The sequence below is a fragment of the Pimephales promelas genome, chromosome 5 (genome assembly GCF_988280905.1).
Source record: "Pimephales promelas chromosome 5, fPimPro1.hap1.1, whole genome shotgun sequence".
Taxonomy (NCBI): domain Eukaryota; kingdom Metazoa; phylum Chordata; class Actinopteri; order Cypriniformes; family Leuciscidae; genus Pimephales; species Pimephales promelas.
Window position 1 is genome coordinate 24349626 of NC_142773.1, and position 27625 is coordinate 24377250.

The 27625-nt window shown below is 39.6% G+C and overlaps 1 protein-coding gene and 1 long non-coding RNA gene across 2 annotated transcripts in view; both read left to right on the forward strand.

Annotated features, from left to right (window-relative positions):
- The first annotated feature begins 1806 nt into the window (after positions 1-1806).
- LOC148981441 (uncharacterized) lies at positions 1807-3144 on the forward strand. The gene is made up of 3 exons (XR_016168625.1): positions 1807-1888; positions 2580-2631; positions 2799-3144. It is a non-coding gene; the product is annotated as an uncharacterized LOC148981441 (long non-coding RNA).
- Positions 3145-6601: 3457 nt separating this feature from the next.
- skila (SKI-like proto-oncogene a) overlaps positions 6602-27625 on the forward strand; it is a 33471-nt gene continuing 12447 nt past the window's right edge. The window contains exons 1-2 of the mRNA XM_089131168.1: positions 6602-6753; positions 8460-9737. Of these exons, the coding sequence (XP_088987294.1) occupies positions 8622-9737 (1116 nt within the window). The 5' untranslated portion in view covers positions 6602-6753; positions 8460-8621. The remainder of the gene's footprint in view (positions 6754-8459; positions 9738-27625) is intronic.

A 27625-nucleotide genomic window follows, 5' to 3' on the forward strand; every position in this document is an offset into this window, starting at 1 on the left:
ATTAAAGTATTTAAGGAAACTCATTCTCTCTCAAGTGTGAAAGAAATTTGTTTTGTTGCGACCTGACCCGACTCTTGTTACTTGTTATGAATTTCTTGTCCAAAAGGATTTCATAAACTGAATAATTGTTCTAGTGAAACTGACATGTGAAGGTCAAGTATGGTCTCCTCTGATTTTAACCCATCCAAATTAGGGCACAAATAGTGAACACACACAAACCGAGATGGCAATACACACCCATTATGCTGGGTTAGGGTTCGGTATCTTGCTGAGAGGCACTTCAGTCATTTTCTACTGGTACTGGAAGCGAACCAGTAACCTATGAGTTGCCAGTCGGTCTTGCTAACCATTAGGCCCACAAAACATCTTTGAAATATTGTGTATATATAATTATTTGGAGAAATATCCGTAAAAACTGATAATAGAAAAAAGCTCTTCTTTGCCCTTTTAACCTCAGCTTTGTGATTAGTCATTAGAATAGCTAGCAGTATAGCAAAGATTGAAGTGAAAGTTTTGTCTTCTTGAGTTAGTTCATTATGGATAGAGTATATAGTATTTTTTTCATAGCTGATGTCAGTACCAAGGACGCATTTGTAGACTAAACAAAGCTAAAAAAATGTTCATATGCATTCAAACATTTTTATTGCTGTAATTTCCTTCCGTCTGCATCAAATTCAATTCTTTCTATCTGATATTTGTAAACATGATATTAAAATGTAATACTGCAATGTGAACCGGTGGCCTGAATTAAATCTGAATTTAAAATTTGTTAAAAATTAAATCCACTTCCTGTTATGTAAATATATGTATAACATGTCTGTGTGCAGAGCTGCACCTTGTTGGCCAGATGGTTGAAGACCTCGCCTCACATGTCTGGCTTTCAGAGTGCCGGTGGAACCACTCACCTTGAATGACTTTGGCCGTAAGTGTAAATCCATGAGGACAGATGAGTGTGAATGTTATGCATCCGACTGTTCTCTGTGACATTGTCCCAGTGTCCTCTTTCTCGGGAGAGCAGGGTACACGATTCCCTGTGGAAGAAAGCAGAGTTGCCCTCTAAAGTAGAGAAGTATGACTGTGTTTGATTAGTGGTGATACACTGGAAAGAAAAAGTGTAGGATTTCCTTTAAAACTGTTTTCAGTTACACTATTATAGGTGTCTTTAACTAGGCTACTGTACTTACATCAGAAAATAGTAATTGGAAGGTTCATTGTTCTAATTGTGTTCAAAACACTTTTTGGATGGTATATAGGTTTAAGGGTGGGTTAACTCACTGTGTAATTCCAGTGTAATTACATGCAGGTATATATATATATTTTTTAAATATAAGTCCATATTCTTATCCATATACTTTCAAAAATTTGTATGTGATTTTTTGCTTTCAACTCTTGCTCTTTGAAAAAAGTTTTTTTTTTTTTTTTTGGAGGGTGTGTGTGTGGGGGGTGGGGGGGGGGGGGGGTGGACCAGGTGTGTTTCCTTTAGATTGTGTTTACACAACAAGCCGAAAGCCTTTTTCAGAGCAGGTAGCACAAGTCTGCCGCACTTGTAACAGTAGGCCTACTGCTAGCAGGGGCGGTTCTAGAGGCGGGGCCACAGGGGCCTGGGCCCCTGCTGAAATCTGATTGGCCCCTGATTGGCCCCCCTTCCACCAATCGTCGACGAGAAGAGCAACCGGAGAATTTTTCCACAACGATCACAGATGCAATTCCACCCCCAAACAATTGGCGGCACTGCGGTAGTAATGTGGCAATGTAATTTGGGAGAAGAAGCAGTGCTTGAAACTAATGCGCAAAATCTGAACTTTTTACCAGAACATCGTCGGTGATGTTGCCTGTACACAGGAGACATAATCCATCAAACAGTAATCCAACTTAGAGACAACTTTTGGTGAGTCACAAATCCTTGTGTTGGTTGTCATTAAAATATGAAAGTATATTTTAGCTGCTGCTCTTACTTATTTTAGGTTTGTTAACTTAATTGTGGAAGACTTGTTAAAGTTGTTAGCAATGTTAACATGTTAAGATAGCGTTAGCAAAGGTTATAGAGTTTTTAGAGAGTTTATGCATTCACTAACAGCCTTGTATGTAATTATACCTTTGTGATAATGTTAACTATCTTGTTTGGCAGATATAGTGAGCATGAAAAAAGGGACAGACACAGGGAGCTATTCAGAGTTTTTTTTTTTTTTTTACAAGATTAACCCATGATACTCATAGATATATATGATGATACTACTAAAAGTGATGGTTTAAGCAAGGGGACGTCAGAGGACAGAATCAACCAGCAGGCAGCTGAAGACCAGGGTAGCCCAAACCCCTCTTCACCAGATCAGATAAAACATGATGTAGGCAAAGCCAGATGATAGAAACACAATGTTATGTATTAAATGGTATTCAATGAAACTGCAACGAGAAGAAGTGTACTGCTTGCTGAGGGTCTGAACATAATGATGCCAAAATGGATGTTTCTGCTAGCAGCTAGAACCAGAAATGTTAGCAATAATATAACTGCTCATATTAACATAATTTTCAGAAGACTCAGTGGTTATGTTTAATTGTTTTTCATTTGCTTCTTGTAGACATTCCCTGGTGCCTAGCAGAAAAGTTGTGCTGCTCCACCTGGACCTGATGGTATGCCTATATTTTCATCCTGTTGAAGTTGTCAATGGACATTTAACAAATTATGCATTAATTAACAATAATTTACTGTTTATAAGCGACAACATGATTATGAAACTTAAAATGTCGAATTCAGAAAGAAGTTATAAAAAAATCTATTTTTTTTTGCTTCTCTCCAGACATTTCCCAGTCCAGAGCAGATGGTCCAGTGCAACCTGTCCTCAAGGTTTACCCCAAGACACAGCACGGGAACAGGAAGAGAGCATTCATTGAGACCTGGCAAAAGACTTTACGTGGCTGCAGTATTCTGTGTTTGGAGCAGCCTTATATCCATAAATAAATAAAAAAAATCATTAAGAACTTTACTGGCACATTTTTTTGAAAAATTAATAACTGCCGAACTGTATTTGCACCGTACTGAATAAATTATTTTGTGTGCATGGATGTACCCTGTACTTGGCCCCTGATTGTAACATCTGGCCCCTTAATGGCCCCTGTTACAGAAAAATCCTAGAACCGCCACTGACTGCTAGTGATAAGCGTTTGTTTGTCTTGCTGTCTGATGATGCATTTCGATATAGATTTTCTCTGAAGCTATGTCCTCAGGGGGGTGCTTAGGGTTTAGTCCCACAGTCTGTAATGAAGACAGCTGTCTGACTAACTGCGTGGCCCGTCAGCGCTTTATCCATTTTCCTGGCTTTCTTTATCCTTCATTCTCCTGCATGCAAACAGCATTATGTCAAGCTTTAAATGAACTATCAGCTATTGGAGAGTAATTACCCATATTAAGTTTAAATTACTCCTCACAATCCCGGGATGATGTTATTACCCTCTGGAAAAAAAAATCAATGTGCTAGTGTTTTGTGTTCAGGCACAGCACACTGTGTGTGTGTGTGTGTGGGCGCACCTGCTAGTGCTTTCATAATACATCTGCTGACCTTGCTATCTGCAGCGAATGGTAAAAAAACGCCACTGAAATGGGCCTTGATCACTGGCGCATCAAACCGTACGCAGGCTGGTGGTGACATTGATCTCAAAAAATGTTTATTTCATACCCAACCAGATAATCATGTTCAAATTACAGTTGGATAAAAGTGTGTTGTTGAAAAACATTTAAAATAAAACATTATTATTATTTAAACACCAACAGTTTTTAAAGAGCATTATGTGGGCTCTTTTTTTGTGGTCCTTGATGAGGTATTAATTACCCACAATTAAACAACACTAAAATGTAAATTTTTGGTGTTTTGGCAAATGTAAACAAACAACCCCCCCCCCCCCCCCCCCCCAATGTAACCCCTTGCTCTTTTTGGCGAGTCTTCAATCTAAACAAAAACACCTCTAAGCACATCAAAACTATTCAAATCTTCACAACCCTGTCTTGCCTGAACATGACCTGGGTCAGTGTGGAGGAGAAGCCTTTAAAAGTGTTAATGCAGCTGGTGTTTGTGAATGCGCTGCTGAATTCAGGCCCTCATAGCTCTGCCTATCTCATTTAACATTTAAATGACACCTAACAAATGGCTCACACAGAGATGGATACTGAAGCCAAGGTGATCCCAGCACCCCATCATGGGTTCATTGAAAAAAAAGAAGCCCACTGGATAGACTAGAGGAAGCCCCATGGACCCCACAAACTGCTGGATTGGCTCCAGGCCATTACTCAGCCACAGAGAATGTTCTAGTGCTATTACTTAATGTCCTTGGCAAAAGCCTCCACAACATTTGTATTGCGTTACAGTTACTCATACTAATGTCCATAAACATGTCTGGCTGGTTTATAATTAGGTCAGTTCAAACACTATATCCGATAATGACAAAGATGAAAAATCTCTTGGCGTATAACCTATTCCTTCCACAGTATAATTTAATTTTAAGTGCCCTAGAGGTCAGGGTTTTTATCGTTAACAAAAAAATAAAATTAAAAACTACCGTTAAAAACTAAACTATTAAAAAAATGGTATTAAAGCTGAAATAAAATCTAGATATTAGATGAAAAACTTGAAATGTTGCCTTTGCAACTATAACTAAAATAAGTTATACATAAACTTACAAAAACTTAAAAACTAAAACTGAACTCTAATAAATAAAACATAAATAGTAAAATTATAAAAATGACAAAAGGACAAAAAAAACTAAAATGAAAACTGAAAATAAAAAAAGAACTAATAAACAAAATGATAATTATATATGACTAATAATTAAAGTATTACATGTTTTGTACCTTTGCCAATTCAAAGCTATAGGCGTACACGAAACAAGTGTGATTGAAGGAATTTCATTCATAGAGAACATTTCAGATGAGTCATTATTTGTGAAACATTTACAGACATCTGCTCATCTAAACTTTCAACATAAATCATGACCATTGCATAGGGAAGTGGCTAATGACATTTAAATTTCCATTTACTTTCAGCAAAGTGATTCAAATGCAGCATGCAGTTACCCCATTATATATATATAGCTAGAATGTCCCTAGATCCTGCTGACAAAAAAACTCCCTTATTTCGAAACCTGGTTAAAAAAAAAAAAAATCCATTAATTTGTCACATGTAACAAATTACCATATGCCCTATATAGCATTCTATACTTTTACAAATGACAAATGACATGACAAAAATTGTAGTTAGTAAAGTATAGATGACTAATTTTAGGTAATATTCTGATTACTTTTTGATTACTTTTACATTTAACCTAACTTGTTTATTACATTGATTTAAATAGGAAAATATTGAATCATATTGATGTAAAAATACAAAGAGAAAGTGAATATATTTTCCATTCTTTGGTATCAACAACATGAAGTGCATCAAATATTACTTTATATCAGGGTTTCTCATTGAGGTTTTGATGGAACTGCAGAGATTTGTGAGTTTAATGAAAAGCTATAAAGTAATTAAATAATAATTATAAATAAAAATGTAATTGAATAATTAAAAAATAAGATTTTGTTTAATTCTATGTCATGTGACAATTAGCCTAACTTCAGAGAACTGAACTTTTAGTTTTAGACTATTTTTTTAATTAAATTAAATTTAGTTTTTAGATTAAATTAAATTTTAATTTATAAAATTAGACTAAAAATACAATTATTATTGACTTAATTTTATTATTGACCTAATTTGTTCAATTAAAATCTAACGGTTTACTTCAAAAAGCCTGTAGGACAAAAAAAAAAAAAAGCTGAAAAACATTAGGGAATCCCTAGCATTGCATAATAACAATGCGAATTTATACATTTGAATGTTTGAAAGACAAAAGTCTTTAATACATTGATAAATGGCTCTTTGAGTAGTCCTAATAGGCTAATTCAAATAGTCATAAAAGTGTTGATTAGATGCAAAAAAAAAAAATACTTTAAAAATACTTAAAAGTAAAATGATTTCTGTACAAAATCCAGTGAACAAATTCTGTGTGGCTCTCAGTTTTAAGTGAGAATCTCACAATGACTAAAGACTATAGTCTGTGTGTGCAATTCCACAAACCTGGAAGAACATCTGAACGTATGTGCAGTGTAGACCTTTATAAAAAGGATCATTTAAAATACAACAAATACGTGGAATCAATTATGAATAATTTACTGCTATTGCGAGAATAACATGTAGGCTAATCATCAATAGAAAAGTAAATGAAGAGTTCAGATGCAAAAGCCTCTAAATGCCATTTGAAATTTTCTTCTTTAATGATGATTTTTTATCAAACTTGTATATTTTATTTCATCAATTTCACTTAAATAACAATTAATAGGTAATTATCATTGCCATTTAAGTGAAATTACTGAACTTAAATATACAAGTTTGATAAAAATCATCATTAAAGAAGAAAATTTCAAATGGCATTTAGAGGCTTTTGCATCTGAACTCTTCAAATGTAGTCAGTTACTACCCAGCACAACTGTTTATTCCTAAAAATCGTGCAAGTCTGAACTTCACAAGACATTGGGGGAGAGAGGCAGACAGACAGACACGCCCGCGCCACATCCGTTCTGCTAGTGCGCGTTCTCGCTCGCTGTGACGCTCGAGCGTCTGAAGGGTTTCAGTCTGTGCGCGTGTTGTTGACGGTCAGACAGACTAGAGGGAGAGAGAGAGAGAGAGACGAAGAGACAGAGGACCTGGAGCGATCATCCTGAGGCAAGTCTCTTTAAAATACGACAATGGAGTCATCTATACACTTTGTTAATGTATTAAATGGTCGAGAAGATTCTCTACATGTTGTGTATGGTTTTCAATGGTTATGTGATGTTTATTTCGGGCTCGGGACGGCATTTGTAGCGTTAGCTCTGTTAGCGCGTGCTAAAGGGGTTTAAATGTTCTAGCCGCACTGCTAGCGCTGTGTGAACGAACGAGCTAACGTATTTTTTTTCTGATGTAAAACCGGTCCAGGTGCTGTTTCTGAGCGATGGTAATTTGGTTAATTTTGACGTGTAAGTTAAATATGTGAGATGTGAATTTTGATTTAAACGGGACGTAGCTTATATTCCGTGCTCAACATTCTCATATTCACATTTAAGAGACGCATCGTCGTGGTGAAAATGTCTTTGATTTAAATCCTCAACCTGATCAACATTACTATATATAATATGTTTATTATTTAAAAACAGAAACGCATTTGAGGCGATAGTTAACGTTTTCGGGGAGGTCAGGTGTCAGTTTGAATGGCTTGGATTTACTACCGTAATTAAGTCATATTATAATCATGGGTTTAAAAATCCGAGTTTTGGATGTCGTTGACATATTTGGTATGTATTATATCTGTGGTCATTTTTCCTGTAGTCATGTTGAGGTTCTCCCGGTCGCGGGGTTGGTGAATGTCACACCGCGGGCGTTCAGCGCAGCTGTGCCCGGAGAAGGAGAGGGAAGAGACGGATAGAGTCGAGGACAGAGCCGCGGTGTCTTTGCGGGAGTAAAAAAGTGACAGTTTCGTTCAGGGTTTAAAAATAGACCGCTCTGATCAGTGTTTCTGAAAGATTGTCATTTTTCGAGGAAACGAAACGACATCTGCGGTCAGGGTCAAGCTATCCGAGGTATCACACAAATCTGGTAAAGCAAAACCAGGCGAAAATTGTGTTTTATTTTGAGGAACTTGTGTTTTTGAGCGTAGGCGCCGTGTTGAAATTGGACGCATGTCTGCGTCGTTTTAAATTCGTGAAACAGGCGCATGTTGTGAATACGGAATTGAAGCCCTTTTTTATTCTGGTTTTAGCCGAAACCTCACTGACATGACATGAGCTGAATATGGGTTATGATCTCTCGTTTTGCCTTCATATTCATGCTCGGAAATTCCGTTTCCGTCCATGTAGGTCAGGCTTTTGCGTTCAAAATATTCAGTCAGTTTTTCCTCTATATTGATGTGTGTGTGTGATTGTATCTTTTCATAGATGTGGTGGTGTGCAGTTATTACATCTAGATACGCTTATTTCAAGTCTGCTGTGGTTGGACAGGACTAAATGGCTGCTCGCTGGTAGTTACGGTTGCCGTTGGTTATCTCTGTGTTAATCTGACGTTATTTGTGCATTGACTCAATTAACGCGTTGACATATTCGGCATGTTGTCAGTAGAGAAAAACAGCGCACTAAAACACCCAGAACCTAGCCTTAGATCGATCAGTCTCAAATTAGATTATCCTGATGAGGTGAACATGTTTCTGTCGCCTAGTACAGCAATGTGCCTAACACTAAAACTGTTCTGGGTGCTTTTTATTGCCCTGATAGCATATTCCTTTTAATGCACATTTGTGTATCGTCACACTCTGATTCGTAATGGTTTCGGTTGTTTAAAGCCATTTGGTACAATAATTAGATATTCATAAGTCTTTGTTCTTTCTGTTTCATTCACAGGAAGCACATCCAACCATTAATTCTGTCACAATCATGCATGTAGCTGGACGTAAAAGGATTTGCAACCTTTAACACAGCGAGAAAAGAAGGACCAACTCAAAGGCGTCGTGTTTGAAGAACAGCCGAATACTCTCACCCAAGCAAGACCTAGAATCTGTGTTCGGACATGGCCAGCCCTCAGACAAGTCTGAAAACCCCATTCAAAGACCTGACGTCATTCAAAGGCAACATGAAGCGGCTGTACAGGGAGCGTCTGGAGGATGCACCCATTAAAAAGCGCGTAATGGCAGAGATGCACTTGAAACGGCGCAGCCTGGAGAGCGTCTCCAAACCCCCGAAGGTCAAGAAGGAGCGTGAGGACCATGCTAGCTCGGAAATGGACATCGAGGAAAGAGAATTCCACATCGCCGGGGTTTCCAAGGCTCTAGATCTTAGTGCTGGCCTCAAGCACACTCTGGCACAGTTCACGCTGAGCAGCCAGAGCTCCCTGGGAGGTCCCGCTGCCTTCTCAGCAAAATCGGCTCATGAGTGCACCTCTCCTGCTGGCATGGCTCCCCTACCGTCTCCCCCAGTCCTTGGAGGCGGCCCGCTCTTGGTTCCCTGTGACAGCTCCACTGAGCTCACTCATTCTCTTCTCGAAGGAGAGTCCATCTCCTGCTTTGTTGTAGGGGGTGAAAAGCGTCTTTGTCTTCCCCAGGTACTCAATTCGGTGCTGCGAGACTTCTCTCTGCAACAGATCAACGCCGTCTGTGACGAACTCTATGTTTACTGTTCCCGATGCGACGCCGAGCAACTCCACATCCTTAAGGTGCTGGGTATCCTGCCTTTCAACGCACCTTCCTGTGGCCTGATCACCCTAACTGATGCCCAACGGCTCTGCAACGCACTGCTTCGCCCGGGTGCCACCCTCTCGGCCGACCCCAACAGCAAACTGCCAGGCCAAGGCCTGCTGAAGGAGAGCGGGGCCAGTTTCCAGGTGGAACACCAGTGTCTGGGCAAGTGCCAAGGCCTGTTTGTGCCCCAGTTCTACATCCAGCCGGACGCTCCTTGTATTCAGTGCTTGGAATGCCAGCTGCTGTTTTCCCCACAGAACTTTGTCATGCACTCGCACAAGTCCCCCGACAAGAGGACCTGCCACTGGGGCTTTGATTCGGCCAAGTGGCCTTGCTACCTACAGCTGGGCCGCAAGCACGAGGGCACGTCGGAAGAGCCCCAACTCAAACAGCTGCTGGATGAGATGAAGGAGAAGTTTCACTACCAGCTAAAGAGGCCTCTGGACAAAGTACGTGTCTTTTGTCTTTTCTTCCATGTTTGCTGGTTCACTAAGGTCAAGTTTTGCTTCAGGTTCACAAGTGGATTTGCACGTGTTTGACCAGATGGTAATGTGTGATAGTCTGCAGAGGACAGACTGTTTGCTATTGTCTGGGAAAGGCTGTAGTTGTTTTGATAAACTAGTGTTGACCCAGTTTTATGGCGTGGCACGGGGCAGGTGACGCTCGGTGGGGACGTATGGCAGGAGGGAGGGAATTCCAGTTGGTCTGGCTGAACAGGAAGTGCATTATCTTCCACCCAGGTCAGAAGAGGGTCATCTTTGGGAGAATAAGCACAACCTTAAATTTTGCATTGATACAGAACAAAACCTTGATACAGCTCCAAAACTACATTTCCCTCTTACATTAACATTAACCCTTTTCACAAAAATAATAAATATTAACAATATAAGATTTAGCATAAACATGCAATTTTAACAAAAATCTGCAGTCCGTCGTTTTCCCTCTTTGTCGCCATCTCTGTTTGAAATCTGTAATTGCAGTCATTCGCGTAATTTTTTTACTTTAAACTTTACATGAGTTGTAATTCAGCACCATCGACACGGCACAGCTCGGATGAACACAATTTTTGTGGAGACTCTGAGGCTGTCAGTCGCCACACTGGTGTCGATACTGGCATTCATAATCACAGATTATTCTTTTTGGAATATGACATTCAACAACCGGAAATGTCATCTGAACTAGTAAGAAACATCCACCTTTGTTCTGGTTCTGATATTGCAGTAAATCGCATTGATTAAATCTAACCATCGCTTATAAGTTATCATGTCACGCAAAACCGTCCAAATTATACTTTGTAATGACACAAAGACATGCTCGAATCTCCCGCGGAAATCCACCAGTACCACTGGAATTAAAAACATTATTACATGCTTACTGTTTTGAATCGAGCTAAGGCAAGCAGATAGCGTTGATCACTGGCTGGTTATGTATTTTCTCAAATATGTATTTTGGATAATTTTTTTTTTCAATTTTAGTTTCCATTTATATCATTATTAGTTTTTTCAGATGTTTCTGTTTCAAGTTAGTTTAGTTTTAGTTTATTAATATCGTATTATTTTAATTTATTAATATCGTAATAATCCTAAACCAATTGGGTTGTAGGTCATCTGTAATTTTACTGTTTAATGTACTTTTGTTATTCTTTTAATTACTTAGTAATTTCAGCTAATGAATCTGAAGGCTCGCACATTCACAGGAAATAGCTTACTTCCATGTCAAAAATAAGGTGGACACTGGACGAAGTTGTATTTGTGACATCTGTAAAAATGTACCCGTTAAATGGGGAATATGGGAGTGATGTCGTTGCATTTGGGAAATGCCGGCCTGATTGCAAAATTTAAAGCCAGAACACTGGAGATTCTTCCACTTTCATGATGCAACCGTTGAAACAAAACTCAACAAAGTGTACTAGTGCACTACTAGAATCTATAGAAAAGTCAGGGGGGGGGGGGGGGGTCTGGATTGTTTCACTCCCATTGACTAGCCATGTCTCATGACCCCCTTGACCAAGGCCGCAAGCCAGAGCTTTTTTTGTTGTTAGTGCTCATGTTAGACAAAGTTTGACCCCCTGGTTGCTGTCAGAGGTTTTTTCAAATGCAAGTTGCGGCGGCTAATGGTTTAACAGTGCGGTAATGTTCCAGTAGACACCTTTATTTTTAGTTTAGCGCTGATGTGAGCAAATGATTGTTCTGTCTAAGAGAGGAAGAACAGCCCTGGTTTCTCCTGTGTGCTTTTGAGTGTGCCGGAAATACCGTCTGGTGTCTCGTCGTCTAGCACCCAAACCGCATTCCTCCTTCCGCCCCCCTCCCCCACCACACACTTCATGTACCGAAACAGACCTTGAGTCTGTCAGTCATACAATCACATCTGCTACAAAGACTGACCTCACCCTGACACACAAACAGCCAGTTACACTGTAACACTGAACTCACTTATGCTTAACGCACACTAATGAAATTGATTCACTCACACACGCTAAAACTCCCCAAGGGATCGTCTCTGCTCCGCTCGGCTGAGGGTGAGATATCAAACTCCCAGAAATGCGTGTGAGTCGGTGACACCTTCTCTTTTCATGGCGAGCTGTTAAATGCCGAGCTCTCCGACACGTCGCTGTCTGGCAGCGTCTTGCACCTGCCCTGACGCTTTGCCTGATCTGTTTCCTCTTCTGTGAATTCTTTTTTTTCTTAAATTTCCTCTTTCTCGATTAGTTTTATTTTAAATCGTAAGGATCTTTCAAGGGTTATTTTTAAATGATTCAAAAAAGTATTTTAAAAAACAGTTGGATGCCATAAGCTCTATAAATGGTGTTGTTGATTTATATTGTTTTAAGAAACTACATACAAAAGTAAATAATTGGCAACATTTTTCTCACTTGTTTCACCCTTGCAGCCCCCCAAGGGTCCCGTACCCCAGTTTGGAAATCCCTGCTCAAATCTGGTTTACACTCAGTGATCTTACCCCTAATCTCAAAGTGTTCGTCTATAAGTAACAATGTTATTTTATGATTATTTATAGTATTTATTTATAAATGTTTTGAATCTGTATTTCGTTCATTTAATTTTGTTATGAGCTTTTGTTATGTTTAAAAAAAGGATTTTTAGGTTTTTCATCTAATATTTATTTTCTATTTTATTTCAGCTTTATTCCAATTACTGAAAACTATTTGTAATAGTTTTAGTTAATATTTACAACACCGATTTAGATTAAAACGTTCTGAAAAGGAAACAGGTGCTTACTGTTTTGTGTTAAACAGCTTTTGAAGGGACTGTAAACAGACATATGTGCGTGCGTCAAAGGTCATTACTCAGACGTTGAGCTTACATGAGTAGTGCCGGTAAAGAGAATCTACACATGCGCACTCATCTGCTTGTGTCCAACTCAAGAAATAACTGTTAAGTGTGTGTGTGTCTGTGTGTTCGGGAAGCAGAGCAGACGGGCTCATCAGTTTACTGGGTGAAATTTTCACTCTAAACATCTGTGATGCTGGAGTGCCAGAACAAGTGACTCAGAGTTTCCACAGGTGGCTCTGTAGATGTTGGTGACAATCAGACCCTCACCGCCAGATTTCTGCACACGGCACTTTAGCTAGTTCAGAACCAGCCCTCTTCCTCTTCATCGAGGACAGTGTGTCCCCCCCCCGTCTGTGTGGTTATGGAGACACTGGCAGTGTTTCAAACCCTTGTTTGCCTAGACTGCATACTGTCCAAAGGTAGGCAGCTCACTGGGGTTGGAAACAGTCACTGGTTTAACATGCCTGTGATTCCTTAATAGTCTTGTACAGGTTATTATAAATTGTAATTTAATTAATCAATTTATCAAATTCTTTTCCAAAGCATTAAAAAAATTAAACTACAAAAGTGATTTTTGTCCCCTGCTAAAATAAAAAAATTAAAATACGTATATTAACATAGAACTAACTAATAAAATAAATCAAATAATAAATACACATCATAAATAAAATTTAACAAACAAGTAAAATCTAACATACATATATACATATTTACGAATGAATAGTTTTATTTTCAATTTAGTTTCCACTTTATAAAACACTCTATAAATCATCTTTAGATTTTCCAAGTTGATTTAGTTTTTAGTTTGAATGTTTTAGTGCAGTCAAAGTAATACACTGACTGGTAGCCTATAATTTAAGATCTTTAATTACGCTAAATTTCTCCGCTCGGGTAATTAGCTTGCTAGATTTTGCTGCATAGCTGCTGTTCAAGGCATTCTAGATAATTCTACAGGGGAGGGAATCTTCTTGTCTTGGATGGATTTTGTGTTTGTGTAGGTCTTGATTTATGTCTGTTACCTAGCAGAGTCAAAGTGGTTAAAGATGAGGACCACCTGACCAAAGACTGTCAGAACTGTTTTTACGACACCATTGGAACACTTGCTGCCCCTCTCCGTTGATTTTTTTTTTTTTTTTTTTGACCAAACTTTTTTTAGGCTCCACCACACGATTGTAAAAGCCCTATTTCTATCTAAAATTGAAGGAGTTCATTAGTAGCCACGCTTCCTTTAAAGATTTTCTCAAAACTTAAATATTGGTTAAAAAATATTGCAAAATGACGATGTTTCCATGAACTGATGTTATCCGACTAAATTTTTTTTTCTCGCGTGATAAGTCATCCAAAAATCATGGCAACAGATGTTGGTAGGTTATATCCCAGCCACCGCACTAAATGTTTTTTTTAATCGCATGAGACTTAGGCGTAGGCCTGTTATCCAAGCATATGGCAAGGAAAGACCCTTATCCTTGGGAGCGACCACGTATGAGGTATTTCTCCCTCATATCTCCTTTAAGGTCTTGATAAATTTTGCCTTTTTTTTTTCTTTTATGAGTCTCGTCTTCAGTCCAAACATATCGCGCAATCTTTAAATAATGATTGACTTTTATGTACGCCAGGTGATCTGTATATCCGGAAAAACTGTTTCCATTGCCGTTTTGCAAAATTTTCCTGTTTCGAATTGCCTGAAAATCCACCTCATGTGAACGTAAAAACTTGTTTTGCGATAAATGGTAGTTTTTGCTAAATGGACATCTTTCCATTGGGCGTATTTTCAATTCGCAATTTTAATTTGCGCAATTCGAAGGGTTATGGAAACACGGCTAGTGTAGTGGCCTAACGGTTAGCAGCATGTGTATGCGTCACCAACACGCTTTTGCTGCTCATGTTGACAACACAAGTTTGAGTCATTTAGGCCTGTGACATTACCTGATCTGTTTCTCCCCATTTCCTATTTCATTTTGTTTTCCTAATCTCATGCCATTTGGGTCTGTGTTTGTTTGTTTGCATGATTGTACGTCAGTGATAGACAGGCCGCTGTGATGGTTTGATGTGTACCTTGTAGACGTGTCTGGCAGACAGATGGAGTCATGTCGATCTCCCACTGAGGCCAAAACAGCGGCTGCGGTCCAGACACCAGACAGCTGCCTTTCTCTCTCTCTCTCTCTCTCGTTGTCTTTCTTTTTCGTTCTCTCTCTTTTTGTCTTTCTGTTTTCCTTTTGTAAATGTGAAATAAGTGACTTCATGCTCCACAGGCAAGGATGCCAATTCTCCACCACTATCGTGCTCTCCTATTTCCACTTTCTGTTTTTCTTTCCTTTCTTTTAAAATCTATGAGAGAAAAGCTGTCATTTTCCTGTCTGAATTTGTCTTGTTCTCTCATCTTTAACCTCGACCACATGCCTCGTTTGTGACGTACCTTGCTTGTCTCTCTCTCTTTTTTCCCCTCTGTCAGCCACAGTCCTTCTTTTTGCTTTGCTGTTTCCATTTAGTCACATTGTCTATCATTTATTAGTACAGTTAGTTCTGGTCCTCTAATTTGATTATATATATATATATATATATATATTTTTTTTTTTTTAAGCCTTAGAATCTTAAACTGTTTGAATAACTCAGGTTGTCAACTTGTTTGTTGATTGGTGATGCGCAACTGTTGATCCTGCTTTGGCTTAGTTTGCAAATTCGGCTAATTTAGGAGGAATATTTTACCCATATGTGACAATCCTGATCGCACAGATTCCTATTGAAATGACTAGATTTCACTCATGAAATTTTGCCAAGAAACGGTAAATGTGATTGCACCTATAGGCTGATATTATGGAGGGCTTCACTGTGTATGGTTCCGTCTTATATTTTCTGCCTGGCATCTGCAGAGCACGATATTGTACCTTGGGTACTTTATCTTCATGTGGCCTGTGTTTGGTGAGAGATTGAAGGGTAATGAAAGGTTAGAGGTGAGAGAGGCTCAGGATTTTGTCTGTTTGATCGAGGATGTTGAGTCAGGGTTTGCTCCAGTGTAAATATCAGAGACTCCAGTGGATGCAACTCGGCCCCTCAAAATAAGCAGTCGAATGACCTAATCTGTCTCTGTTTACATAAAGGAAGCGGAGGCCAGTAAGTGTGTGTTTATGGGAGTGAGGGAGAGAGTGATTGAGGAGGACTATTGATCTGGCTGAAGTGGATAAATGCAGTAGACAGTAACTGTGTGTGTAGGGGAGAGACAGAGACAAGTTAAAGAAGAGATTTACAAAGTGTTCTAACCAGGTCTAGTGTTTCTGTCTTCAATAAAAATGAAAATGCTGTGCAAAAAATGTCAAAATCACTGCTCATCAGAACTTATTTGATGTTTGAATAACACATGGCTATGTGAAACAGGACCATTGAGATTTCACTGTAGGAGGGGCTTCCCTGCATGAGGTAACAGAAATGTAATATTCTGGTCAGGAAACAATACCTGACTAGTTGTGTAAAGAGTAGTTTGTTCGCACATCCACGTACACAAATGCCAAAACGCTAGTGCATACAAATGTGTACACAAATGAATAATGAAGAGACTTGCTGACAAATCCATATTTACTTAAATGGATGAACATAGAGAATGGACAGGTGTGCACATCCATTGGCCCCATGCAGATATATACCTGATGATAGATGGGTAGATAAAGGGATGAATAATAAAGTGGGAAATTAAAAAAAAAAAAATAGGAGAAAGAGATCAGGTTCAGCTCAGGACATGCTGGCAGTGGCTTCAGCAACCTTTACCCTTTACTTTTGCTCTACTCATGGTCAAGTGTTCATTTCTCAATTTCTCCACAGTGTTTTGAAGCAGTCCATGTGCTCAGGTGCTCACACACCCCCAAGCACCATTCATTTATTTCCAACTGTTTGTCCTCACGCACAAACAAATCACTAACTAACCCTAAATCCCCGCCAAAAAGCACACACTCTGTGATTTGGCCATCTGACCTATTTATATAAAGCCTGGAGTTCCTGTTGGCCGTTAAGACAACATACTCCTCCCTGTTGGCTCAACATTCGGATGCTGTGGGCAGATTGGGGGCCCGGCTCTTTGTGCTCAAGCTGGGAATATTGTTGTACCGGTCATTCGCCATGTCCCTGGAGATGAGCCAGCAGCCAGAACAGCCCCAGGACGGACTGCAGACCGCAGCTAACCCAAATTTGTCAAGACATGCTTGACTATTCTGACAGGTGGTTCATTAGGTGAGCGTTAGTTAGAGAAATCTCATGCGTGCAAAAGACGAGAGCTATGCCTGCTATTAATGTGATAGTATATTGTGTTATAGTATCACTTATGGCAGCATTACATGTATTTTTTATTGATAGGGCATGGGGATTATACTTCATGCTTTTGGCAGACATTTTTATCCAAAATGTCATGGTATACTTTTTATCATGCATTGGTATTGCTAGAACTATTCTCTATTGTTTGAACTACAACAAGGCCTTGCCTTGCCTAAAATAACTGAAAAATGAATATTTTACCCTTAATTTGTGTGTAGGTAGGAATGAAGTTCTGCATGGAGTCATTAGCCCCTTTTACACAGCCATCCCGGTAAATTACTGTAAAATTACCAGAATGACTTTACACAGATAAAGACTGCTGTTCACACAAGCAACAGCGTTCTTTTTTTTTTTTACCGGTAAGAGACCATTCACATATCTGCTCCAAAATACTGATGAAATTCTGTAATGTCAGTCATTGCAGGTGATCTTTGAATGCCGCGCAGTTGTCTTCATCCGCCCGCTTGAGGATAAGCGCTTTAGTTTCACTAACTGTTCAATTTGCCAAATTTTTGATGTCTGAGTGAAAGGTATAAGGGGATGATCAAACGTAACAAGTTTTTGCTCTTAAAAACAATAGCATAATAGTAACCAACTGCAGAGCCACAAAGCTGATGAATGGAAAAGAAGGCTTGGTCTCGAGCGCGATGTGGCGCATCAGGCATGGCGCAACGGTCAAAGATGATCATCTTGCGCATATTTAAATAGAAAAACTATTAAAAAAACCATACTGTAAACAGTGCTGAGTAATATAGTCCACTATATAGTGAGTAGTGGGTGATTTCGGACACAGAAAGGGGCTAATGTCTTCATAAACATCTTAACAACGATAAACATTTCAACATCTCTTGACATCTGCATGTTCTTAAGACTATTGATTTAAATATTTTATTCCATTTTATTCTTACTTGCTGACAGACACATTTATAGATATTATCTATATGATATTTTATCCCTGTCTTTTCTGCTTCCTGTCTGACTGCAGGAGATCTACTATAGCTTTATCTGATGATATTCTTCTACCCCCTCTTTGAAATACCAGCGCGGTGTTAGTCTTCATGTAACAGGGACATAATAGGAGTCCGTCGTTCTAACTGGGACACAAGCGGAGTCGGTGTCCCTCTGCTCCAGATAAAACCATCTGACTGTGGCGGCTAGTGATTCGTCTTAATGTCCTCTAGTAAAACACTGAGAGTGTTGTCATAATGTGCTCACACTGTGGTCGGACTCTCTTCTGATGGAATGCAACGCAGAGGCCACGCTTATCTTGCTTAATCAGGAAAGCTGCCAAAAATGGGTCATGAAGATGCTTCCTGCAGTTATCCTGTGCTTGTGAGGCACTTTTTCAGTGTGAAACTGCTGTTTTCGACCCCCGGTTCACCACAATCTCATTAGACTGCATATTTTCATCCCATTACTGCAGTGCTCTTGTTTCCTAACGCCAACCTCATCCCAAAGGAAGATGTGTCATACTGCAGACAGCTCTAAAGACACTCACCACTGGGTTGTGATTAATGCCCTGGCACGCTACATACAGTTACCTGTTCTGTAAATCTTTTTCTTTTGAATCTCCTCCCACTGGAGACTGTGTTTGCCAAACCATCAGAAAATGCAATTGAGGGGCAGGATGGCGTAGGAGAAAATTCCCCTCCCCTCTCGTCTCTTCCCCGCCTCCTCTCCCTGCGGAGGCTCTAAACGTAGACTCGCTCTTCTCTCCTGGCTGTATGAGGACAGTCTGTTCCAAGCTTGCATCAAGCTGGGGGATTCCTCAACCTGAACAACAGCACCAGCCTGCACGTTCATGTCTCACTGGAGAGCAGAACACATTTGACTCGCTGTTACGGGCAAAACAAAGGACGGTCGTACGAGATGTCACTGGTTTGATTGACTGTCCATCTGTTCAGTAATTATTGATCTCTAATACAAGACATCCTCTCTATTGATCTCTCCCAGAAAACATACATCATTCCCCATTTACTGTATGTCTTGTATCAGCTCTTTAATGTGATGGCAGACTTTTTTTTATTCTACTGCCATGAAGCATTAGTTCGAAGAGAATGTTTAGTGGAAGGAGGATTTAAAAATAAGTAATAAGCTTAATAGTTGTTTTAATGTGCTTGCATTGATTCTTATGCTACAACGTGTATATTATTCGGTTTAAATCAAATACGGTTGTTTAAGGTGTTACATTGTCATGGCAAAGAAGTTGGGTTTAACCACACAGAAAAGGTTAGTAAGCGATTTATCACACTACAATCTTGTTTACATGCATATTATTTTCATCTTGTGCCTATACTTTTGAGTATTTTAAAGGGTTAGTTCACCCAAAAATGAAAATTCTGTCAGTATTTACTCACCCTCATGTTGTTCCAACCCCGTAAGACCTTCGTTCATCTTCGGAACACAAATTAAGATAAGATCGGAACATAAATTCATTTTTGGGTGAACTAACCCTTTAATGTTTAAAGATTAGCCCAAAGGACAAGGACAATATATATTTTTTTTGTGATAGTATCCATTTTGTGTCAGATGCTGTCAGTTGAGCTTAACTTGAACCTGTATTGAACCTGGAATATTCCTTTAATGGCAGAGACATTTGAAGGCAAGTCTATCATCCCCTTAAAGGAATAGTTGACACACAAAAAATAAAAAAATCTATAATTAGCCTAATTACCCTCATGTCGTTTAAAGCCTGTAAGACTTTCGTTTATCTTTGGAACACAAATGAAGATCTTTTTGATGAAATATGAAGGCTAAAAATAATTGTATTGAGCAGGAAAGCATTAAATTTATCGAAAGGTGCAAATTTTCTATTCCAAATAAATGCTGTTCTTTTGAAGAAATATTAAGCAGCACAACTGTTTTCAACACTGATAATAATAAGAAATGATTGAGCAGCAAAGCCGCACATTAGAATAATGTCTTAAGGTATCATGTGATCCTTGCTGTTTTGCTGTATTTTTGATCACATAAGCAAACAAAATCCTGTCGACTCATTTGAATGTAGTTTTGTGGCTTTTAACCCTTTATAGGTGTGCCTTGTGGTTACACAGCTGTGCCATTTTATGTGTTTGTTTATTTTGTCTAAAGATTACGCCTAACACACCCTGCGTGTGAGGTTATCATATTCTCCTCTCCTATATCTTCTGCTATGTGTTGAGTTTGATTGATGATTGATAGTGTGTGAGAGTTTATGTACTCTGGTGACGGTGTTGATGTGTCCTGACAGCTTCCTCTTGTTGGGAATGGGAAGGACACTGCTCTTCTCTCTTTCTCTTTTTTTTTTCAACTCCTTTTCTCTATGCAAAGCCAGTCACTGTGGCCCCTAACAGGCTATGCCATGCAAAATGCATGAGCCGCCTTGTGTAGAGTGAAATTGTGTGTGCGTGTACACTGTCTGCAGCTTAAATTCTGCGTATGAGCTCTCTGTGGGTGGGCAGTTGCTCGCTCGCTCTCTCCCTCGCTCTCTCTCTTTCACTGTCGGTCGGTCTGTCTGTCTGTCTCTGTCTCTCTCTCTCTCTCTCTGGGGCTGTTGAAGATGGCAGAAGTGAAATGCACGGCCAGTTTTATGTGTCAAGCTGCCATGTTGGTGAATCTCCTGTGCCATGCACAGGGTTTAATGACATGCACCTATAGACCGGCTCCCTCTCTGCCTCTCACACATCTAACATAATGTTTGTTTAGGATGGATGCTTTGATTATATATCAATGAATGAGTGGAATATATAAAAGCAAGAAAGAGGCCGCACTAGTTTATTTTGCACAGGTGTGCAAAATAACTGTTTATGCATAGTGCAGCCTCTTTTTCTTGTTTATATATCTGACATCTTTCATATTTTCCATAACCAACTGGTTGAGTAGTGTCTGACAGAAAAATATCGACAGATAATTAGCCTTGATTTATGCATTTTTCTCGCCTGAGCTGATATGTTGGGACATATATTTTTTTTTAAATAACCAGTAGGATTTATTCTTACCTCATAGCCATGAACCAAGATTTGCCACTTGTCAGAGTTGTGTGATATTAGGGTAGGGATACTCTGGGGATGCTAGGGTAGAAAGCATCTGATTGGACGAAAATGTGAGAATGCAGAACAACTGTATTCTGTAAAGAAAAATGTTTATATATAATTTTGTCAGTTTTGAACTACACTAGCATATAGATTAACCTCAAGGCTGACATACATGGGCTGAAAGCCAGAAAACTACAGAGTACCATTCATATGTTTAGGGTTGGTAATATTTGTTTGTTTTTGAAAGAAGTCTCTTGTAGTCACAAAGGCTACTCAAAAATAGTAAAAACAGTAATATTGTGGAAAAATTACATTTTAAAATAGAATTGTAATTTCTAAATTTTCTGTTTGAATATATTTTAAAATGTAATTTATTTGTGTGTTGACAAAGCTGAATTGACATTAGTCTTCAGTGTCTAATGTTCTAAAATCCAGATTTGCTTTTTAAGAAAGGTTTTTTATCATTAATTTTCTTTACGCTCACTTTTGATCAGGTTGATGTATTCTTGCTGAATAAAAGTATTAATTTCTTAAAAAAAACATTTTTTAACATAAATGTACTAGTATTATGAATTCACAGGGTCCTTTAGACCCCACAATTAGACACACACAGTTTGTCTGAAAGGGTTTTTTTGTATGCTAGTGCTTTAACACGTTATAACAGCCGGCTAAAACTAAAAAAAAAATCTCGAAGTTGGGTTTCAAAATTATTTTTTTAAGGTGTCAACCATCTTGGCCAGTAGTATTAATCATGCACTTCAATACATTTTTCATTGGTGTTGGTAGAAAAACTGTGGAGCATAAACTCGCTCAGCTGGTCAAAATGGATCCACGCTGGCCATAACCTCCTTCATAATATGGCGCTGAGATTTACAGCTGCTATGTGAACATCCAGATGTTTGTTTTGTCCTGTCCTCCTTTGTTTTTGCCCTTTTGACCAAATATCTCACGGGCTGTGTGTGTGTCCTGCCGAGAGAAGAAGGTCACATTCTGCCCCTTTTTCATCCTACAGAGAGCAGCAGCGTGGGTCGTTTCCAACGTCAGAGTGTGATGACTCTGGTTGAGCCCTGACAGCAGCTTCTGAAATGAGCTGTAGGTTGCCGCAGCCCAAAGAACACACTCCTCAGAGACTCATCTCCATCAAGACTGCGTCTGACAACGTCTTTGAGCGTGTGTGTACGCGTGGGTGCGTGTTAGCCTAGTGTAGCTGCGCCATGGGAGACTCATGTGGTTACTGCTTTTCACCGGCGCACACTTGAGAGTACTCGGTTCTAACACACGTCGTGCATACAGATCTCCCATTCATTGGCCTATTTAAAGCCGCCTGTGTGTACGAAAGGGAACAGGCAGAGCTTTGTTTGAATCAGTGAAATCTGAGAGCAGGAGAGGGGAGAGACCATTCCTCTGTGTGTTTACGGCTCTCAGCCCTCCAAGCCGATCCGTGATCACCGGCACAGTATGTTAGTTTTGCGTATACTAGTATGCGAGTGGATAACTCGGTCACCTGTGTGTGTGTGGCTCTTATCAGGTATGTTTTAGATTAAACAGTGGATGTGTGTGTGTAGACGGCAGACAGACAGACAGGCAGACTGTGCACTATTGATGACCACGTCTAGACAGAATGTTCGTCTCCCTCCCTCTTCCCTTAAAAAAATTTGCCCTAGGCTGCCAGCCAAATCCTCTCAGGAATGAGCACGTCTGAGCCTGTGTGTTTGATCCCTGAGAGTGTGTTTTGATATTTAGAGGCATGTTGTTTGCTCGGTTTTTTATGCAAGTGGTTTAGTTTGATTTTGAGTGTTTGGGTTGTTTTAGTGAGTTTTTTTTTATGATGTGGATTTTAGTATTTTAGTGTTTGAGTATAGGCGTCATAGGTAATGTCAGGAATGCATGTTTACTTTTATAAACCGTATGTGCAAAACCACACTGCCCACGAGCACCTCCAGGTCAGCTTTCACTACCGAATTCACTCCTAAAAGATGTAGGTGACAATCAAATTTACATTAATCCACACGATGTTGCCAAAATGTTTATTCTGGAGTGATTCTGTCTGTTCTAAATACACATTGGGCCTTAACCCTCAGAGGCCGACGGCACGGTATTGTCCACAATGCCACATGGCACCTCTGATAAATATTTATATTATTCAATGACAGATCGAATTATTGATTTTCTTACCGTTTTTTTCCAGCAAAAAGCTAATGAGCTAGCCATCATGGGGGTGTCTTTGGTGTCTTTCTAGCCTTTACAGAAGGTTTTCTGTCCAGCCTGGAACTTGTGCATCCTTTTGGAGTTTTTCAGCAATAAATCCAAAAGCATATCCAAGTTTTATCCAATTGATGTCCATAATTTTTAAATTTGCCGCTAGCTTGATGCTAGCTGCCATTATGGATATCACATGATGTTTTCATGTGATGGTTGTTGGACACTTGTGATAAAAATCCCCCACACTGGTCAACATACTCATATATTCACGTTTCATTACTCGATGCTATGTAGAGCCAGACATTGGCACGTTACAAACTATCGGTATCGGCAGTATGGTATTACATTGAAAATTTGCAATTACAATTACAATTTGCAGTATGACGTTATCCATTGCTAAATTTTGGCTCATCATAGACTAGCTAACCACAAAGCTAGCTAATGCCACTATCATCAGTCTGTTCTGTTGTGACAATAAATGAAACAAGTTTCTTTTTAAAATGCATTATCATATTATTTTAGTTAAAACTCATAAATAACTACAATTAACTAATGTTAGGGAAATCTGTTAATGTGTGTTCCTCGGTTCTGAAATAAAAAATAGAATAAAATATCGGCCGATATATCGGAATATCGGATTTTAAAATCAACAAATATTTGTATCGGTATCGGCCTTCAAAATCCTTTATCGGTCGGGCTCTAATGCTATGTAATATTTTACAATTTTTGTTAAAGAAAAACAGGAATTTTTTTTTACTGTTTTAGATCTCTCTTTAGTTCTGTCTCTCTTCCTCTGATTTTATCTCCTTATAGCCCGCATCAAGTTGGCCTACATTTGTCCACAGTCCAGCCCACATCGAAAAGATGCCTCATCAGAATAGCACAGAGCACACAACGTGTCCCACAGTGCAATGCACAAGACTTTTTCCAGTGTGACGAATGAAATGGAAGTAATACCACCCGCAGTGATTTTCGTGACTCATTATTTGATGTGACATTTTTACACGCACTTGGATTACAAATGCTAAACAAACATTTACTTCTGAGATGACAGCTGGACTCCACTTGCTGACTTAAAGGGATAGCTCTCCCCAAAATACAAATTCTGTCATCATTTACTCACCCTCGTGTCAGATTTTTGTGCTGATTAGAATTTATCCAAATCCAGGTATGACAAGCAGTTTTTAAGATTTCAGGATTTCCCCATTCAAATAGATAGGATTTGGTCTTGGATGCCCAAAAATAGATGCCCGAAGGTGTGGCAAAATTGGCCGCTTAGTGGACAGACTTTTCTTGAAAGGGACTTTGGACGTATGCAACAAACAACATGCTAGTCTTCAATTCTGAACACAGCCACTGTTTCCAGATTGTAAATGATTTGCATACTTTTCTTAAGTCAACTTGGCCTATATTTGGTCACCATACACCCGGCTCACACATGTCCTCACTCCTTTTTTTCCCTGTAGTGCTAATGATGTGTGAATAGGAGACCTATGGAGGGGGTACAGTGAGGGGCCCCAGCAGCTCTCTGTGTGTTTGTGACTGAAAACTGCATGTTTGCGCTGCTTTTTTCGCTTTATACATACCCTCTGCCAGAGCTGCAACAGATGGACACACAATCACCCTCGTGTGCCGCCTTTCACACGGATTGTGCTAAACTGTGTCTCTGTGAGGTGCTTATAAATGAAAAGCCACTTATAAACGCTCAGTGTCACTCACAGATTCACAAATTAAATCCTTATACACGTGTGTACACATAAAAACAGGAACGATATGCATAAAAAGGCATTCCTAGGGTAAACACACGCTCTCTGAAAGGTCATCGCGTATTATGACTGTGTGAGGTTGGCCTAGATAAGATTCATCATCGGCCCATGCGGCTTGTAATACTACGCTGTAATTCCCCACTTAACAGCGTAGCCGATAAAACGTGCGGAAACTGCAAAGACATTGCGTGTGTTTTTTTTTGTGTGTGTGTGTGTTTTTTTCTCGTCAACCTCTGTGGACACAATGTTTTTTCGTAGATGTTTTCGTCAGGGGATCTCCATAGTTGGTAATAGTGATGTGGTCAGGCTTGTACATGTTACAGTCTTCATTGTCAGAGCCAAAGTAGAATTTGTGTTTGTGTGTCAGTGACCTCATTATCCCCATTTTGAGGAAAACAATTGAAGTTGATGAAGGTTTAAAGTGTTCTGTTAGATCTAGCAGGTTGTTTTGGTGCTCAGGTTAGCAAGCTGACGTGGGCGAATGGGAGATCCGAGGCCGAAAGGGTGTGTGCGTATGATCATGCATTCTCTAATGGGTTCGTAGTAACAGCGGTGGTATGTTTCGAATGAGCGAGCTGCAGGAATGCTAACTCCCACCGTTGTGAGCTGTCTTCCTCTCACACACACTTTTGCAGAGTTTTGCATATCACATATGCTTGTGACAACCAGGCTTTGCATCCTCTGGGTGTTTGTGTGTTCTTGTTCTGATTGCATGTCGAGACGTGAGGGATTTCTGTTAGTTACATTTGTCAACGATGCGATTTACGAAGTAAATAGTGTTACAGAATATGATTGTGTGTGTGTGTGTGTGTGTGACTTTTACACACTAATTAAAAAGAGATTAGAGATGTCTGAGGTGTTGCATCCCTGGAAGAGAGCGCAGAGAATCTCATAACACAACCTGATCCGCAGGATTTGGCATGTTGAGTGACTTAAACGAGAAATAACCGTTTGAGAAAAAAACGTCATTTACAAAATGTGTACGTTACAATGGCCTTCTCAGCAGACGCTTTCTTACCATTGTTTATGTTTCACATCATTTATATATGGTGGGTTTATGTCATGTATCTCATGGTTTTGCGTCTTGAGAGCATGAGACACCTGTTCCAGTGTAATTTTCTAAATGTCCTTGAGGGGAACAGAGCAATAACTCTCAGTAAACGGCGCCCACAGCTTTTGCACAACTATCACAATCACTGCTCGCACTTTGTGCTGCAGGCCAGCTAGATAAATCCTTGTTTTTGTGTTTGTTTTGCTGTAAGCTCTTGCGTCAAGGCTGCACTGCATCTAGTATGTGATACAGCAGATTGGAAGCTCTAATAGTGTGCCGTGTGTGTGGTGTCTCTATGGAGGTTCAAAATAGCGTGCTACTTGTGGTGGTTCTGCAGTGTAGGATGTATACTCTGCATAATATGCAATTTTTTAGTATGCGCAGAATCCCCACATGACCTAATATAAAATGAACTGTGTTGTACTGTATCCCTAATGCCATGCACTTGATTTGACCTTATATTTTTAGAATGGAGAATGAATTAACAGTAATATCTTTTTACCTTTTTTTTTTGTGACTGATTATTTATTATTTGACTGACTGTCAAGACATTTTTGCACAATTGTGGATTACAAATGCACAATGTCATTGCCTATATATATTTTCTTTATCTCCACTTGATGAATATTAATTATATATATTATATTATATATATTTATTTTATATACAGATTAATTAACCAAGTAAAAATTCAAAATATGAAAAAGGACAGTAAGATCCTAGAGTATTTTCATTTTCACCTATGGAAAGGACTTGGAACTTCTATGAACTCTTTGTCTTACATCTGTACTCTCTGTTTGAGCATTTTTATGTTGTTGCAATAAAAAGAGGAAAGTATAGTATGTACTATTTTCATACAGTATATACTCTGCAGTATGCTAGTACTCTATTCCAAACATAGCATATTGAACCAGGTTTAAACATTAGAATTGCATACTTGGCTCTTGAGAGATGAGAACCCACAACACGAAGGAGACAGAGTGGGGACTGTGTCATTGCATGTGTCACGGGTGAGGAGGGAGTGTTGGCTGGGCCTTGAAGTGTGGAGAGATGGGCCGGTAGACATAGTGTGTGCGCTTGTCAAGGTTAGACAGGCTCACCACTGCAGTGTGCTCATTGTTTCTGCCCCCCTCGGCTGCTGCCCACCCCTCCCTCATGCTGCAGTCCTCTTCCCTCAAGAAAAACAGCCCTATCTCCTACACGCACATTTTTTTTTTGCGTTTAGCGGCGATGTGTGGGGTTGCCATGTCACCCCACCACCGTGCAGCTGCTTTATGTTGTGCGGCGACATCGCCGTTCATTATTCAGCCTACAGGAAACAGGAGATCCCATAGTTCCCATAGTCTGCAGGAAGTTGTAATTTACTCCAGATAAAACATGTTTCTTCCTCCTCTGGCACCCACCCAACCACAACTGTTAGTGTCTCTGTGATGGAGGGACGAGGATGTGTGTTACACTTTGTGTTTTGCTTTGCCAAATAGAGGATGTTACGGATTATAAACATTAGAAACGCACATTATGAATCCTCTGAAGAGAACTGCTGTGTCAGGTGAGCGTATTAAAGGTCTCTTCCCTTCTGTTTTAGCTATATTAGTCTCTGTCTGTGTCTGATTACCATCAGCACAGAGCTTGCCCCTGATTCATGCTGTGTGACTAGCACACACACACACATATGCACAAGCCCTGCAGCGTGTTTGTTGAATGCGTTTAGCAGAG